General features: G+C 42.9%; 1 protein-coding gene across 1 annotated transcript; it reads left to right on the forward strand.

Moving 5' to 3' along the window:
• The first annotated feature begins 273 nt into the window (after nt 1-273).
• Nucleotides 274-4,569, forward strand: LOC147883489 (pentatricopeptide repeat-containing protein At5g27110-like). The gene has a single exon (XM_087400027.1). It carries the CDS (start codon nt 825-827, stop codon nt 3,705-3,707), a length of 2,883 nt encoding a protein of 960 aa, XP_087256153.1. The 5' UTR covers nt 274-824; the 3' UTR covers nt 3,708-4,569.
• The last annotated feature ends 11,486 nt before the right edge of the window (nt 4,570-16,055 follow it).

Raw genomic sequence — 16,055 nt, forward strand, 5'->3', positions numbered from 1 at the left:
AATGCTCATAAAGCATACATAAGGCCTGCCTCATATGCGTAGCTTGGAAGAGAGAGAGAGAGAGAGAGGACTTGGATGTGTAGATTGGAGAAGAGGGAAGAGAGAGAGAGAGAGAGAGAGAGAGAGAGAGAGAGAGTACTTGGATGTGAGGAGGGGGCCTTGCCTTGAAATAGAAAGAGAGAAAGAGGGAACTTGGAAATTAGAGAAGGGCACAAAAAATGGATTATAAATTATTTTCGCTTTGCCAAGCTCACCCACCGTCAATCTCGAGTGGCAGGCCAAAAAGAACCATCAGTTGAATTGTTTCGACGTACAAGTTATGGATACCCTATCATGGCTCATTCTGTGAAAACAAGCTTCTTAACTTGTTGCTGACTGAAAGATCTTTTGTCTATTTTAGTATCTCAGTTTTGGGTCTCTTGAGATGCTCCCGTTTGCAGGCATTGGATTGCTTGCGACAGGTGAACGATGAAATTCGAGCATATGCTTACAAGGTGGAGCAACTGGCGAAGACGCTTAGGCTCTGCGAGCGTGGGTTGCCTGTATCACAGAACGTTATCTTGTCGCTTCTGCAGGGATGTATTAAGACGAAAGACTTGGCAGCTGGCAGACAAGTGCATTCCTTTATAGTCAATAATGGGCTTGACTCAGTGAACAATTTAGCGGATCACCTCATCCGCCTGTTCACTTTGCGTGGCACCTTGCTGGAAGCAAACCTTCTATTCTGCAAGGTGGCAAGGCCAAGTATTTATACCTGGCATGCAATAATTTCATCACACGTTTTCCATGGAGAAAGCAGCAGGGCTCTTGAATTGTTTCATAGAATGCAGCAAGAGGGCATCAAACCAAACAAGTTCATATTTCTGTGTATCTTAAAAGCATCTGGGCACATAGGAGCGATAAAGCATTGTGAAGAGACACACGATGAAATCATCAGGAACGGACTTGAATTAGATTTGGAGGTTGGTAGCACCCTCGTCGATGCCTACATCAAATGTCGTAGGCTAGGAGAGGCACGTATAGTATTTGATGGATTACCTACTCATGACGTGGTGTCATGGGGTGCCATGATTGGAGGATTTGCCCAAAATGGGCATGGGCGTCTTGCTCTTGAACTTTTCGAGAGAATGCAACAGGAAGGCATCAAACCAGATAGGGTCACATTTTTATGCACTTTGCAAGCTTGTGGGAGTATAGGAGCTTTAGAGCAGGGCAGGCTGATACATGATCAGACCATCAGAAGCAGGCTTGAAGCTGACCCTGCTATTGGAAACTCTCTCATTGACATGTATGCAAAATGTGGGAGTCTGGAGGATGCACGCAAAACCTTTGATGAGTTGCCATGTCGGAATGTAGTGTCATACGGTGCAATGATTACTGGATATTCCCAGCATGGACACAGTGTTTCTGCTCTTGAGCTTTTTTCGAAGCTGCAAGAGGAGGACATAAAGCCAAACGAAATTATTTTTCCATGCATTTTGAAAGCCTGTGGTACCATAGGAGCCCTAGAACAGGGCAAGCTAATGCATGATCAAATAATCAGAAGTGGACTTGAGTTTGATGTAGTTGTTGGGAGCACTCTAATTGACATGTATGCCAAGTGTGGAAGTCTGGAGGAGGCAAACAAGGTCTTCAGCACATTACCAAATAGAAACGTTGTGTCATGGGGTGTGTTGATTGCAGGGTATACTGACTCTGGGCATGCTCTTTCAGCCCTTGAACTTTTTGATACGTTGCAACAGAAAGGCGTAAAGCCAACTACAGGTATTCTCTTGTGCATCTTGAAAGTCTGTGGTAACATAAAAGCCTTAAAGCAGGGCAATTTGATTCATGATCAAATCCTCAGAAATGGATTTCATTCAGATGTTGTTGTGGGGAGCACCCTTGTTGACATGTATGGCAAGTGTGGAAGCTTGGAGGAAGCACGTAGAGTATTTGAGAAGTTGTCAAGCCGCACTGCTGTGTCATGGGGAGTGATGATTGCAGGATATGCACTAAATGGGTGTGCTATAGTTTCTATTGAGCTGTTTGAGAAAATGCAAAAGGAGGGCATAAAGCCAGACAATGCCACGGTTTTGTTTGCCTTGAAAGCATGTGGCAGAATAGGTGCTTCAGGCCAGGGCAAGCTCATACACAGTGAGATCGTGAGACGTGGACTTGAAGCAGATGCAGTTGTGGGGAATACCCTTGTTGATGTGTATGCAAAATGTGGGAACCTAGTGGAAGCACGGAAAGTATTTGATAACTTGCTGAATCAGGATGTGGTGTCATGGGGTGCAATGATTGCAGGATATGCCCAGCGCGGGCATGGCCTTTCTGCCGTTGAACTTTTTGAGAAAATGCAAATGGAGGGCCTAAAACCTGACAAAGTTACAATACTGTGTGTATTGAAAGCATGTGTCAGCATTGGAGCCCTAAGGCAGGGTGCACTGATACATGATCAGATAACCAGCTCTGGTCTTGAATCAGATACTATAATTGGGAGCACTCTCATTGATTTGTATGGTAAATGTGGGAGCCTAGAGCAGGCCCGCCAAGTGTTTGACATGTTACCGAATCGAGATGTTGTGTCATGGGGTGCAATGATTGATGGATATGCACAAAACGGGCATGGTATTGCTGCCCTTAAACTTTTTTCTGAAATGAGAGTTGAAGGTATAAAGCCCAACAAAGTCAGTTTTTTATGTACCTTGAAAGCATGTGGCAGCGTAGGAGCCCTACATCAGGGCAAGCTAATACATGCTGAAATTGTCGAGAGTGGTCTAGAAGCAGATGTGATTCTTGGAAACGCTCTCATTGATATGTACGCCAAATGTGGAAACTTGAAACAGGCGCGTAAAGTATTTGATGGAATGTCTAAGCCAGATGTAACATCATGGGGAACAATGATTACAGGATACGCCCAGCACGGTGAAAGCAGGCTAGCGAAACAATGTCTAACGGACATGCGCCTAAAAGGCTTGAAGCCACATGGCACAATATATACTAGTATCCTCTCAGCCTGTGGTCATGCTGGCCAAGTGGAAGAAGGCCGTACTTGCTTTAAATATATGAAAGAAGAGTGTGGCATTATCCCAAGTATTGAGCAGTTTAATTGCATGGTTAACCTTCTTGGCCATGCAGGACACTTGAAGGAGGCTGAACAGATGCTGCGAACAATGCCAACCTCTCCAGATATAATTGGGTGGATGTCTTTGTTATCTGCTTGCAGAACTCACAGCAATATAGAGCTAGGAAGGCGCTGCTTCAATCAAGTCATTCGTTTGGGTCCTAATATTGCTGCTGGATACATGCTCATGTCTAGCATCTATGCAGATTGTCACATGTGGGATGATTTTCTCAAAATACGAGAACTGAAAAAATCTGCTAGTGCATGTAAGAAGCCTGGGATAGCCTGGATTGAGGTTAGAAACAATATGCACGAGTTTCTTGTGGGAGATGCAGCCCATCCAGAAAAGGAGGAGATCTATGCCAACCTAAACAGATTAACAAGGGTACTGAAGGATGAAGGTTATGTTCCATTTTTGGACGTCTTTGTACAGGCAATATGTAATGTGGAGAATGCCTTGTTTAGGCACTCTGAGAAAATGTCCTCTGGTTCTGGGCTTCTCACAACAGCAGCAAGTGCAATAGCAACAGCGCAAGTTTGTAATACCAATCATAATTCAGTAAGATTATTTTTAAAATTGGAGGATGGAACATTATAGCAACTTATGACTACCATATTATGAATTTGTGGATGTGTGTCTGCTTGTGGGATTGAATAATGATTGTTATAATCGTACAGGTTTCTAAGCACCTATCCACAATCTCAGAGCATTTTATTGGAGAACTCCAATTCGTATCTGGAGTATCCGTCAGTCAAGGGGGGCCGCGCCTCAAGGTGTATTTATAAGGGAGGCATTCTTGCCGGAAGTATAGGTCAATGTCCTACTTGTGAGCCCCCAAATGCTGGAGCAACAGGTTGACACCTACCAATTAGTGGTGGTAGTCTGTGCCACGGATGCACAGGTAGAGGGTGAAGAAGATTGTTACGTGGTCTGTAGCTTTCCAGGAACTGATGCAAAGCTGCAGCCACGTTAAGGACTCCTACTGGACCCGCAGAAAGGCGGCTGCAAGGCAGCAGCGGTACAGGCCCAGGAAGGACCTGACGGGACGGCAGAGTCTGGAGTGACAGTTCTGCAGATGGGCAGACAGCAGGTCTGCAGTGCTGCAGAGGGGGCGGACCACTGGCAGGATGCCACATGGCAAAGTCGGGCAGCAACAGCACAGACTGGGTCAGCCCAGTCTAGGGCAGGTCGAGTTAGACCTGATCCAGCTTTGCTGGTTGGCTGACTGGGTTGGCCAGTCAGGGGGCTACCAAGCCCTATAAAAGTCCCGCAGTTGTTAGTTCAGTGTTGCAGCAGCCCTTGGTCAGGATTGGGCTCTGTAGTGCATATCTACTGGCTGTAGGATAGTGCATGTGAGTGCAAGAGGGAGCAGCAGACGGAGCTCACCCTAGAGCAAGCCTATGGAAAGGCGCGTGGTGATCCAGCAGGGGTTATACTGGAGAGGGTTCAGCAGACGGAGCTCAGGTTGATGCAGACCTGTGTGTGTTTGCTGCAGGTGTTGGTACATTTTTGGAGCTTCTTGTCTCCGGATTTCTATTGTATATATGAGATCTATTTTGGTTGACATCTACGTATGCTCTCTCATATCTAAAAGTGCTCTCTATTTCTTCTTCTATCTGCACAAGTTTTGAAATGCTAAATGTTGTACTGTGGCACATCTTCCACATCAGATGTCTTACTTTCTGAGTTGGTGATTCCAAGGACATTGCTATATCTATATGTTGTGTTCAGCTGTGCCATGTAGTAGACAATTGTAGGTATGTTTTCCAACGTGGTATCAGAGCCAAGGTGGTGAACATCCTTGGTGGCCAAGCCAGTAGCTTACTCCAAAGATCTGCTTTGGAAGACACTGAAGGTGGAGGCCTTTGCTTCAAGCAAGAAAGGTAACTTCAATTCCAGAGCTAGGATACCTTACCCACTGCTCTCCAGGCTTCGACAGACACACATACCCATCTTTCCCATTCTTTCCTTGCGAAGTGGTAAGTAATGTACAACATTCTCAGCTCAGTTGGATAGAGCAACAACCTTCTAAGTTGAAGGTCACAGGTTCGAGTCCTGTAGGATGCAGAAAGTGCACATTGGATCATATACCGTTGGGGAATGCCTCTACTTGTTTGATTCCTTGAACTTCTACGTGTTTGATTAGTCCATTGGAACGGGTTAGGACGTGTCGATTGACCGATTTATCAATGTCTCGTGATCTCGGCTCAGACGTTAGCCATCATAGGACTTGGAACGGTAGCTCGTGAAGTACTCTCCTTTTGCATTTGCCGTTGGGGTTTATTTTTCTTACTGGGAGAGTGGCCGATCAGAACCTTTGCAGTAACCTAGAGAAGAGGCTTGCAGTGAGTGCAAGGTGACGGAAACTCCAGGGAGTCTACAAGAGTACTCATGGCAACTTGTTTGCCTATTCCCAAGATCGGGGAGAAGATGTGAATAATTACCTAATCGAGAAGATCAAGGTACAGGTCATATGGTGGTGAGGGACCTCTAGCAGACTACTGAGGGTCTCAAGGTCAAAGTCCGAGGATGTTAAAGACACGACGGGGAAAGTGGTGATGAAGGTAGATCCAGATAATGTCAAAGACTGGTGCTTACTTTGAGTGCTTAGAGATACTGAGGCACTGTCAATGATTACCAAGACGACTACAAATTCAGTACTTTCACACATTCAATTGGCGGAGATTGCAAGTGAGGCTCGGAAGATCTTAAAGGATCTATATGAGACCTTAGACATCCTGTGCAGGATTGCAGGAAGAAGGCGGATCAGCCAAAAAAGGAGCCCAAGAAGGAAGAGTCTGAGTCAGAGACGGTCAATTTGGTAAGAGTTGAGTTGTTCTTGGCGGTCACACCCTGTCGCCCCTCGCCCTGAGATCAATACATTGATTTAGGTGTGATTGCACACAACTGATATGTGAGCTCCATTAGCAAACTTGAAACGAAGGGGACTGCCGCCCAAAACCAAAAGCGAACCAAGGGCCAGCAAGGAGAAGTCGTGGACTATGAGGCACTTCCAAGAAACTTCACATACTACAGAGCTCTAAGAGCAATGTTCAGAACCTGCAAAGGTGATGGACAGCGTATGTCGCTCAAATCATGTCGAGAACAAGGCTCCAAAGCCTTTTGTGAAGGTGATGTGTCGCTCAGATCATGCTGAGAACAAGGCTGAAACAGCTCCTAACAGGTTAGTCATCACTAACCTGGGGGTTCTAGGATCTCCTCTATCTCCATGCTAACCTGCAAGATTAACAGGTGTTAGTGTACAAGCAGAGGGACACCTTGGGTATAGGCTAGTGCGTCACCACCCAACCATAGATCCTTCAGGATCACCCCCAAGCCAGAGGCCAGGCAATCTTCGACCATAGTCCATACCTGAGCGGACCACAATACGATGAGATCTCTTGTATACCTTGCCAGTGCGCATTACTTGAGAATCTTTTGGGATCCTCAAGTAAACCCAACAAGCCTTTGGGTTAACTCGAGGTGACCGCTTCTAATTGGTATAAAACTATGCTCTATATAGCACTTTTTATGCTTTCATTCACAAACTACAACATATCTTGTTCCTGTCGCAACCAATCAGCATAAAGCTCACCGTGACATTCGGCTAGACCAACTACCCAAGGGGCTCTAGGTTGGTATCCATACATCAGCATAAATGGACTAATTCAGATTATTGAATGCTTAGCACTGTTGTAAGCAAACTCAAAAAACGAAAGATAATCTGTACGTGCACCATTGCTATGTGATAGCCATTGCCATCCCACCTCCAATTTGTTTTCTTGCCCATTACATGTCTCACAACTAGATTCTTGGCAAGATTAAGTAGTTGAGGTACGTTTGGATAATCATGAGGTTTGGCTTTTGCTTTTACTTGATGCTGATAGAAGGAGGGCGGGATTCCTCTCCTCCATTCCATTCATTTTATTTTTTCCCTACCCTCCCCAAGATAAAATTTTAAGGGCAAATATTTTCCCAAAGATGAATTTAGGAGCTTCTCCAAACTAGTGTGGCTAATATTTCAATCTTGAAATTTAATAAATTCGCCAAAAAATTAACATAACGTATGAGGTCCAAATTTAGCCCTCCAAGTACTCAAATCGATAGGCATAAGCCATCTAAAGTCATCTATAGGGTTAGAATTTTCAAGTTTCAGCTTATTAAAAAACTGTGAATGAAGTTTAATTATACTTAAACTAATTGAAACCTTAAAAATGGTAGCATGGCTAATATTTGTAACTCTAGCCATATCCTAAATCCTAAACCCTGATCCTTATAGCCTAAACCCAACACTATTTCCTATAACTTAAACCCTAAAACCTATACCCTAAATCATTTACCCTAAGTCCTAAACCCTATACCCTATATCCTAAACCTTAAGCCAAAAAATAGTATTTGCGGTGTGTTATTTGATCATGTACATAACCGATGGGCACGATCCTTTGCACATGCATCAATCAAATCTATGTGAAAGTACGTGCAAAGTATTATGTGCATCGAATATGTTTTCGATGGTCGAAGTCCCCACAAATCCTGTTTTTCACCAAGTGTTATGCACAACCGTCAAAAAATAGTATTTGAGGTGTGTCACTCAAACGTGCACATAACCGATGGGCATGATACTCTCTACACACGTGAATCCAACCTATGTTAATGCACATACAAATTATTGTACCCATCATATATGCTTTGGATGGTCAAAGTTGCCACAAATCCCATTTTCCATCAAGTGTTATGCACAACCGTCAAAAAAAATTATTTGAGGTGTGCTACTCATACGCACACATACTCGATGGGCATGATAATCTTCATTTATGTCAATCCAACCTGTGTTGAGGCCTGTAAAAAGTATCTTGCCCAAAAATATCATATCCATCGAATATGCTTTGGATGGTCAAATGCGCCACAAACACCTTTTTTCACGAAGTATTATGCACAACCGCCAAGAAATAGTACCTGAGGTGTATTATTCGAATGCGCTCATACCCAAAGGGTATGATGCTTTGCACAAGTGTAAATAAAACCTATTTTGAGGTGCATGCAAAATAGATTGCCCATCGGATATGCATTGCATGGTGAAACGCACCACAAACCCCGTTTTTCACCAAATGTTATGCACAACTGCAAAATAATAGTATTTGAGGTGTGTTATTTAAATGCTCTCATACCTGATGGGCACGATAATTTGCACGTGCATCAATATAATCTATTTTGAGATGTGTACAAAGTATCATGCCCATTGGATATGGTTTGGATGGTGAAAGTAATCACAAACTGCCTTTTCATCAAGTGTTATGCACAACCGTGAAAAATAGAGTTTAAGGTGTGTTATTCGAATGCGAACAGACTAGATGGACATGGTACTTTGCATTCGTGTCAATCTAACCTATTCTAAGGTATTTTCAAAGTATTGTGCCCATCGAATATGCTTTGGATGGTCAATCGTGCCACAAACTCCATTTTTCACTAAGTGTCATGCACAACCACAAAAAAACATGCTTTGAGGTGTGTTATTCGAATGCACACATACCTGATGGCCATGATACTTTGCAAGTTCATCAATAGAATCTATTTTGAGCTGTGTGCAAATTATCGTGCCCATCGTATATGCTTTGGATAGTCAAAGTTGCCACAAATCTCAATTTTCATAAAGTAATATGCACAACCAGCAAAAAATAGTATTTGAGGTGTGTTATTTGAACAGGCACTATCCAATCGGTATGATACTATTGATACAAGTCAATCTAATAGATGTTGAGGATTGTGCAACGTATTGTGCCCATAAGATATGCTTTGGATGGTCAAACTTGCCACAAACCTCATTTTTCACCAAGTGTTATGCACACTTGCCAATTCAAAACAATATTTCCAACAAATATGGGAAGTTGGGAGAAAAATTCTCAAGGTCAAATTTGCAAAAAAAGACGAGCTTAAAACCGTTACTATTGGTTGAATGGCAAACCAACGATCACTAAACACTAAATTACATGCTACATAGGGACCTCTTAGGTACCTTTCCCATGCTGCAATATAAGCATTCCTTGTATATTAACCGCTCAAAAATTCCACACACGCTCTTGTGGGAGAGGAGAGCACACACAAAGGGATAAGAAGGCACCAAAAGTGGTGGAGCAAAAGCTACTCCAGCTTATTCCTCTTTCATATATATATGAGTATATACGGGCCCTATACAAGTGAGTGGGCACACTGCCCTTTACCCCAGCAACCTCCCACTTATAGGCAGTGTGTCTTTTAAGGGAGTATAGTACACGTACAATACAATCAACCATAGGCTGAAAAACAAGATGATCAGACCATCATCCTATGCCCATCGGCACTTTACAATGTGCAAAGTGCATAGAGGATAAGCTGCTAGCAGACATCAAGTCTGCAGGATAGAAAATGACAAGCTGTAGATGCCTATCAATCAAGATCTCATGCTAGATCTCACTGGGAGAGTGAACTCTCACCACCACATGCTCCTGTGCTAAGTCCATAGCACCCGAATTATCATTGTGCAAAGAAAATGGCTCTGTACCACATGTGACCATAAGCACATAACCTACAATAGACCTCTGCTAGTCTACCAAACCTGCATCACCTGCATGCTGCTCTTGGAAGCATAAGGAATTGATGTCCATAAGCGCTTCCCTACTACCAAAATCTGCCATAATCATGCTACCAACTCCCACTACAACGGAAGTAAGAACCGGAAGTGCAGCCCCAATGGCAAACATGTGAGAACCAAGTCTCAACCCAGTCATGGATGCATGAAGTACTATGGCTGCCATATCAACCATAACCTGTTGCTCAATTGATCTGTGATCGTCAAACCTACTGTGTTTCAAGTATGGAGCCAATACGGGCAATGGAGTACTTAGCAACTTCCCCCTCTCCATATTGAAACAACCAAGTATCAGAAGACAAACATCATCAAGACCATGCAGCTCCCAATGCAAACCATCCTTGTCCATAAAGGACCATTTAGCAAGTAACCTCAGAAGGATAGCAACCTCTTGATTACCGAGACCATAACCTGTCTCACTATGCATCACATCCCGAGCTCTTGTAATAGTATCAAACCTATGAAGCCAAGCTCGAGGGGATTGCTTCTAGCCATGGAGGCACTTACAAAGCAAACATATCAATGATGACAAAATATGAAGAGGGGAGAGGAGAAGAGTGGAGATGAGGAGAGAGGGCATAGCTAGAGAGCACACCACAAATGACTAACTGTACACTAGATTTAGTTGAAAAAATAGAATATATACAAACCCTTTTAGGGTTAGGGTTAGGGGATCTAACCCTTTCCTTTATAGCACTCTATAAGGTTAGTGCTATGCACATATGATCACGTGATGCTGCTATGCACACATGATTACATGATGTTGAGCATGAACTCTCAACGCCTTCCCTCAAGATCAACATCATGAAGTAGGCCTTCCCTCAAGATGATGATTCTGGGGAATCGAAGGACTGAGCATTACATTCCATCACACCCCTTTAATGGGAATGTCCTTCCTCTGCATCAAACCAAGCGCTAGTTGGTGTTTCTCGAATAGCTCTTTACTGAGTGGTTTGGTAAAGATGTCTGCAACATTCTCTTTGCTATCACAATGCTGCAATGTGATGTCACCAAGTAACACTCTTTCTCTGATGAAGTGCTCTCTGACATCAATGTGCTTTGTCCTGGAGTGATATACTGGATTCTTGGCCAATGCTTGAGCCAATTGATTATCACAGTATATTGTTGTTGGCTTTGACTCATCAAAGTAATCTGTTTCTGACAATAGTCTTCTGAGCCATATAGCCTCACCTGTAGTGAGTGCTCTATATTCTGCTTCAGTCGAAGACAAAGAAACAGTTGGTTGTTTGTTTGACAACCATGATATAGCACCTTGACCAAGGAAAAATGCATATCCTTGTGTCGATCTCCTGGTCTCATGATCTCCGGCATAGTCATTGTCATAGTATCCATGTAACCGTGGATGACTTCCTTTGTATTCTATCCCAAATTGTCTTCTTGTACCTCTGATGTATCTCAAGACTCTTTTGGCTGCATTCCAGTGAGACTGTTTTGAATTTGCCATAAACTATGCTAGTGAGCTTACTGCATAACAAATATCTAGCTGTGTGATTGTCAGATATATAAGAGATCCGATGAGCTACCTGTAGTATCTGTCATTGACCGCAAGCTTTTATGTATCTTTAGTAAGTTTCAAACTCTGTTCCATGGGAGTGGCTGCAATCTTGCAATCTGCCATATGAAACTTCTTCAGGAAACTGTTAACATACTTGAGCTGACTCATGAATGTGCTATCTAAATCTCTCCAGAACTCAATTCCAAGACAATAGTGCATAAGTCCAAGGTCTTTCATGTCGAACTCTACAGATAAGTCTTGTTTTAGTTTTCTGATGAAGCTATCCTTGCTTCCTGTCACAATTAGATCATCTACGTACAAAAGTGCAATAGTAATGTCTTCCCCTTGAACTTTGTAGTAGAGAGTATGATCTACATTGGACTTCATGTATCCCAGATCAGCAAAATACTTGTCAATTCTACTGTACCAACTTCTGGGTGCTTGTTTTAAGCCGTAGAGACTTTTCTTGAGATGGCAAACCTTATTCTCCTTTCCTAGTTGAACATAACCTACTGGTTGTTGCTTGTAGACTTCCTCGTCTAGATAACCATTGAGAAATGCATTCTTGACATCGAGCTGATACAAATTCCATTTGCTAAGTGTTGCTAGTGATATCAAGAACCGTATGGAATCCATCTTTGCTACTGGAGCATAAGTCTCATCATAATCCTGACCATATTGCTGTGCAAATCCTTTTGCAAATAATCTGGCTTTGTATCTCTGAATACTTCCATCTGGATTGTACTTCACTTTGTATACCCATTTGTTTGCTATGGCCTTCTTTCTTGTGGAAGGTCGCATAATTCCCAAGCGTTACTTTTATACAAAGCATCCATTTCTTCATTCATAGCAGTTTGCCATTTTGTCTTGTCTACTACATCTTCGAAGTACACTGGCTCTTCTGTAGCCATGATGGTAGTCATAAGAGCATAGTTGGTGGTTTCCACCTAAATTGCTTTGCCTTTCTGAGCATATGTCAATCTGGCTGGAGGTCTACTTTCCCTAGTAGATCGTCTGAGCTGCTGTGGCTCTGCTTGGGGTGTTGCTAGCAATTCTTGCTCTTCTTCATCAACCTGTTCTATAGATGGCTGTGAAGTCGATGCTTCTATCGCCTGTGTAGGTGACGTTTTCCATTCTGATTCCTCATCAAAGATTACATCTTTGGAGATAATGACCTTGCGGTTGATGGGATCATACAATTTGTATGCTTTGCTTTCTTCACTGTAGCCAACCATGATGCATTTGCGTGACTTTGCATTCAATTTTCTGAGATGATCATGATGTATGTGGGCATATGCTATGCAACCAAATATGCGGAGATGCCCAATGTGTGGCTTTTGTCTAGTGAATGCTTCATAAGGAGTCATACCTTGTATCGGTTCGGTAGGAAGCCGATTAAGCAAGTAGTTTGCAGTGGCTATTACTTCTGCCCAATACTGATTGGGAAGATGCTTTTCACTAAGCATTGCTCTAGCATTGTCTGCTAAAGTCCCATTCTTCCTTTCAGCTCTTGCATTCTGTTGAGGAGTATCTACACATGTGAATTGTCTTCGAATGTCGTGATTCTGTGATTTCTACAAAAGTTCATGAATGCTGAAGACATGTATTTTTCCTCCTCTATCTGATCTCATGACCTTGATCTTTCTGCCTGTCTGGTTTTCTACCATGGCTTTGAATTCTTGAAATCTGGAAAACACTTCAGATTTCTCTTTCAGAAAGTAGACCCAACAATATCTGCTATAGTCATCGATGAAGGTCAAGTAATAAAGTGAACCATTGATGCTGCGGGTCTGGGCATAACCCCATACATCTGTATGTATCAAATCAAGAATACCTCGTGCATGAGAGGTACTTCTGACAAAGTTGGTTCTGTTTTGTTTGCCGAAGCAGCATACTTCACAAACTTTTCCAAGAAACTGTAGTTTCGGAATCCCAATCGCCATATTCTGATTCCTGAGATCTAACAAGTACTTGAAGTTGACATGACCATATCTCTTGTGCCATTTTGCAGATAGTGGCATCTGTTGCATTTGAGCTGACATGGCATGCTTATCTGGTATTGTAGCTAGCATTCTATATAAGCATCCTTCCTTGACACCTTTTGCTACTAGCTGACATCTTTTGGATTCTCTGATAGTGCATTCATCACCGTCGAAGATGACTTTGTAATTGTGTTCCATCATTTGACCTATTGAAAAAAGGTTTTTGCTGAGCTTTGGAACATAGAGCACATCTTTGACTAATCCTTTTATACTAGTGAAATTGTTCATAGGGATAACACCTGTCCCTTGAACCGGATTCGATGTATTGCTGCGGTGTAGATAACATTTTTCTGTCCTTCTAATGGCTTCATTTCTGTGAACCATTCCTGATGATTTTTCATATGAGATGATGCACCGCTGTCGATGTACCAAGGATCTTGTTCCACTTGGTCGACTTGATAGCTGAAATCCTCTTTGGGATTGAAATCAGTGTCTAGGTACATTGTATCAGTTTGATGCAATCCCTCGCTTGCAAGAAACATATTTCCATGTTCATTTGCAAAATGACTGACTAGAATGTCCACCACGATGATTTCCTCTGCCTCGAGAATTCCCTCGATTACTGCTAGATTGACCGCCTTGGTCGTACTGCTTCTTGCGGCAATCTCTTTCATAGTGTCCAAACTTGTGATAGTAGTTGCACTGAATGTTTGACACATTGGTGGATGCATTCCCTCATCCTTGAAATCTTCCTCGGTTGGAATGATTTCCTCTTTGTTGATTCTGATGTTGTTGAGGATGATGTTGATGCTGATGCTGATTCTGACTTTGATTTTGTTGATGATGACCACTTTTCTGGTTTGATCTACCTCTGCAGGCACACACAGTGCTCTACAGTCACTTCATGTGACCACTCCTGCCACCTTAGCATAGAGCTTCATAGGCACACCTCTTGCTAGGCACAGTGCCACATCATCACTGCATGTGACTCATAGTGACACATCATCATTGAGCACATTTGCACTCCTTTTACCCCTCCACCTAGATCAAGTCGTATCTCTTGATCCAGGAAGAATTTGAGGGCACTCCAAAAAGGAAAGTCGCTCATTTTTTTGTGCTTTACATGCTCATCACATCATGCGCACATTTTGGTGCAAGTTACACTCACATTTGAGCCTTGCCGACAAATCCACTTCCTTCATGCACATTTGCCTCTACATCGATGCATCTGACCCAGCACTTAAAAGAACAAAAGAAAAGGAATTATTTGCTGTTCTTTCATTGATCGACGGTTGGTTTAGATTGAGATCAGAGTAGACTAAATCGCCACAGAGGGACGCTTTGAATTTCCCCAAGTTGCCAATATAAGCCATGCCTGAAATTCTAGACTGGTACCTACTCGAAGTCCATCCATATGCTCACATATGGTTTCACATCATTACATTACCTGAAACCTTATGTTCATCAGTTCAGTGAGCAGACTTCAGAGTTCAGAGGCATTGCAGATTGATTCAGTGGGTAGATAGCATTTGATTTCACACACACATGCCACCATTGTAAAGCCTATTCGGCTATCTCATGGCATCGTGCACATCATTTTAGCCTTGTAAAGCCTCTTGGCTATTCCTGACATCATTGCCACAAGCCTTGTAATACAGATCAGATTGTATATACTACAGTTCTATCTTCACCGACGGTACAGAGATTTCAGTTGGCATATTCGCAGTGTATTTGCAGTTGATTCATAGAGAGATCTTCACGACACTTTTGAGTACATTTCTTGCACCATGTCGACTAGCAACCTCAATCTGGAGGCATCTACTAAGTTAGACAACTCCAATTACAGTACATGGAAATACTGAATGGAGACCATTCTTGTGCTTTAAGACAAATGGGAGTATGTCGATGGGTCTACACCTAGATCATTGGACGATCCAGCTACCAGTAGATCTACTCCATCTATTGTCACAGCACTAGCAACAGGATCTACATCAGGATCTACATCTACACAAATAGTTTTCGCACCAGTAGTAGATCCTGCCATTGCCCGAGCTCAAGCAGAATGGGATAAGAGAGACAAGTATACGTATCACCTGATCAAGTAGAATGTGCAAGATGTCATGCTAGGACAACTCAACATGTTCAAGACATCAAAAGAAGCATGGGATATGTTTGCAGCTCTCTACAAGTCCAAGAACACATCCAGGATTCTCACCCTGAGAAACCAGATCAACCAAAGTTTTTGCAACAGCAATGAAACCGGTCATGCTTATGTACTCTGCATAAAATACTACAACAATCAACTTGCAATAGCAGGAGAGACTATGAACCCCGCATAAATGGTTCAAGTCATTCTGAATGGACTAGGAGAGGGATATGAGAATTTAGTCCAGAGCATTGCCATCCAATGGCAAATTCCGACACTGGAAGAACTTCAGTCAGTCCTACTTGGTGAAGAACTCAAGACTCAAGCCATTCAAGCACGTAAAGGTCATTTTAATGATCAGGCATTCACAGCAGTGCAAATGTGCTCAATGATGATGTGTCATTGTGAGTCACATGCAGTGATGATGTGGCACTGTGCCTAGCAAGAGGTGTGCCTGTGAAGCTCTGTGCTGAGGTGGCAGGAGTGGTCACATGAAGTGATTGTAGAGCATTGTGTGTGCATGCAGAGGTCAGTGCTGATTGGATAGCTGAGGTGGCACTGCTGAGGTGGCACTACTGATGATGTCAGTAAGGTGATGTGGCAATGTTGAGGTGATTGATGATGTGGCAATTGATGACGATGTGGCACAAGTGACATGGCTGATGATGTGGCAATT

This window comes from Dipteris shenzhenensis, chromosome 28, assembly GCF_047967505.1.
Source record: "Dipteris shenzhenensis isolate YYH24624 ecotype China chromosome 28, Dip_SZ_1.0, whole genome shotgun sequence".
Taxonomy (NCBI): Eukaryota; Viridiplantae; Streptophyta; class Polypodiopsida; order Gleicheniales; family Dipteridaceae; genus Dipteris; species Dipteris shenzhenensis.

Bases quoted from the DNA above. Each gene is read 5' to 3' on its own strand.
- LOC147883489 (XM_087400027.1), top strand. From the start codon at position 825: ATGCAGCAAGAGGGCATCAAACCAAACAAGTTCATATTTCTGTGTATC.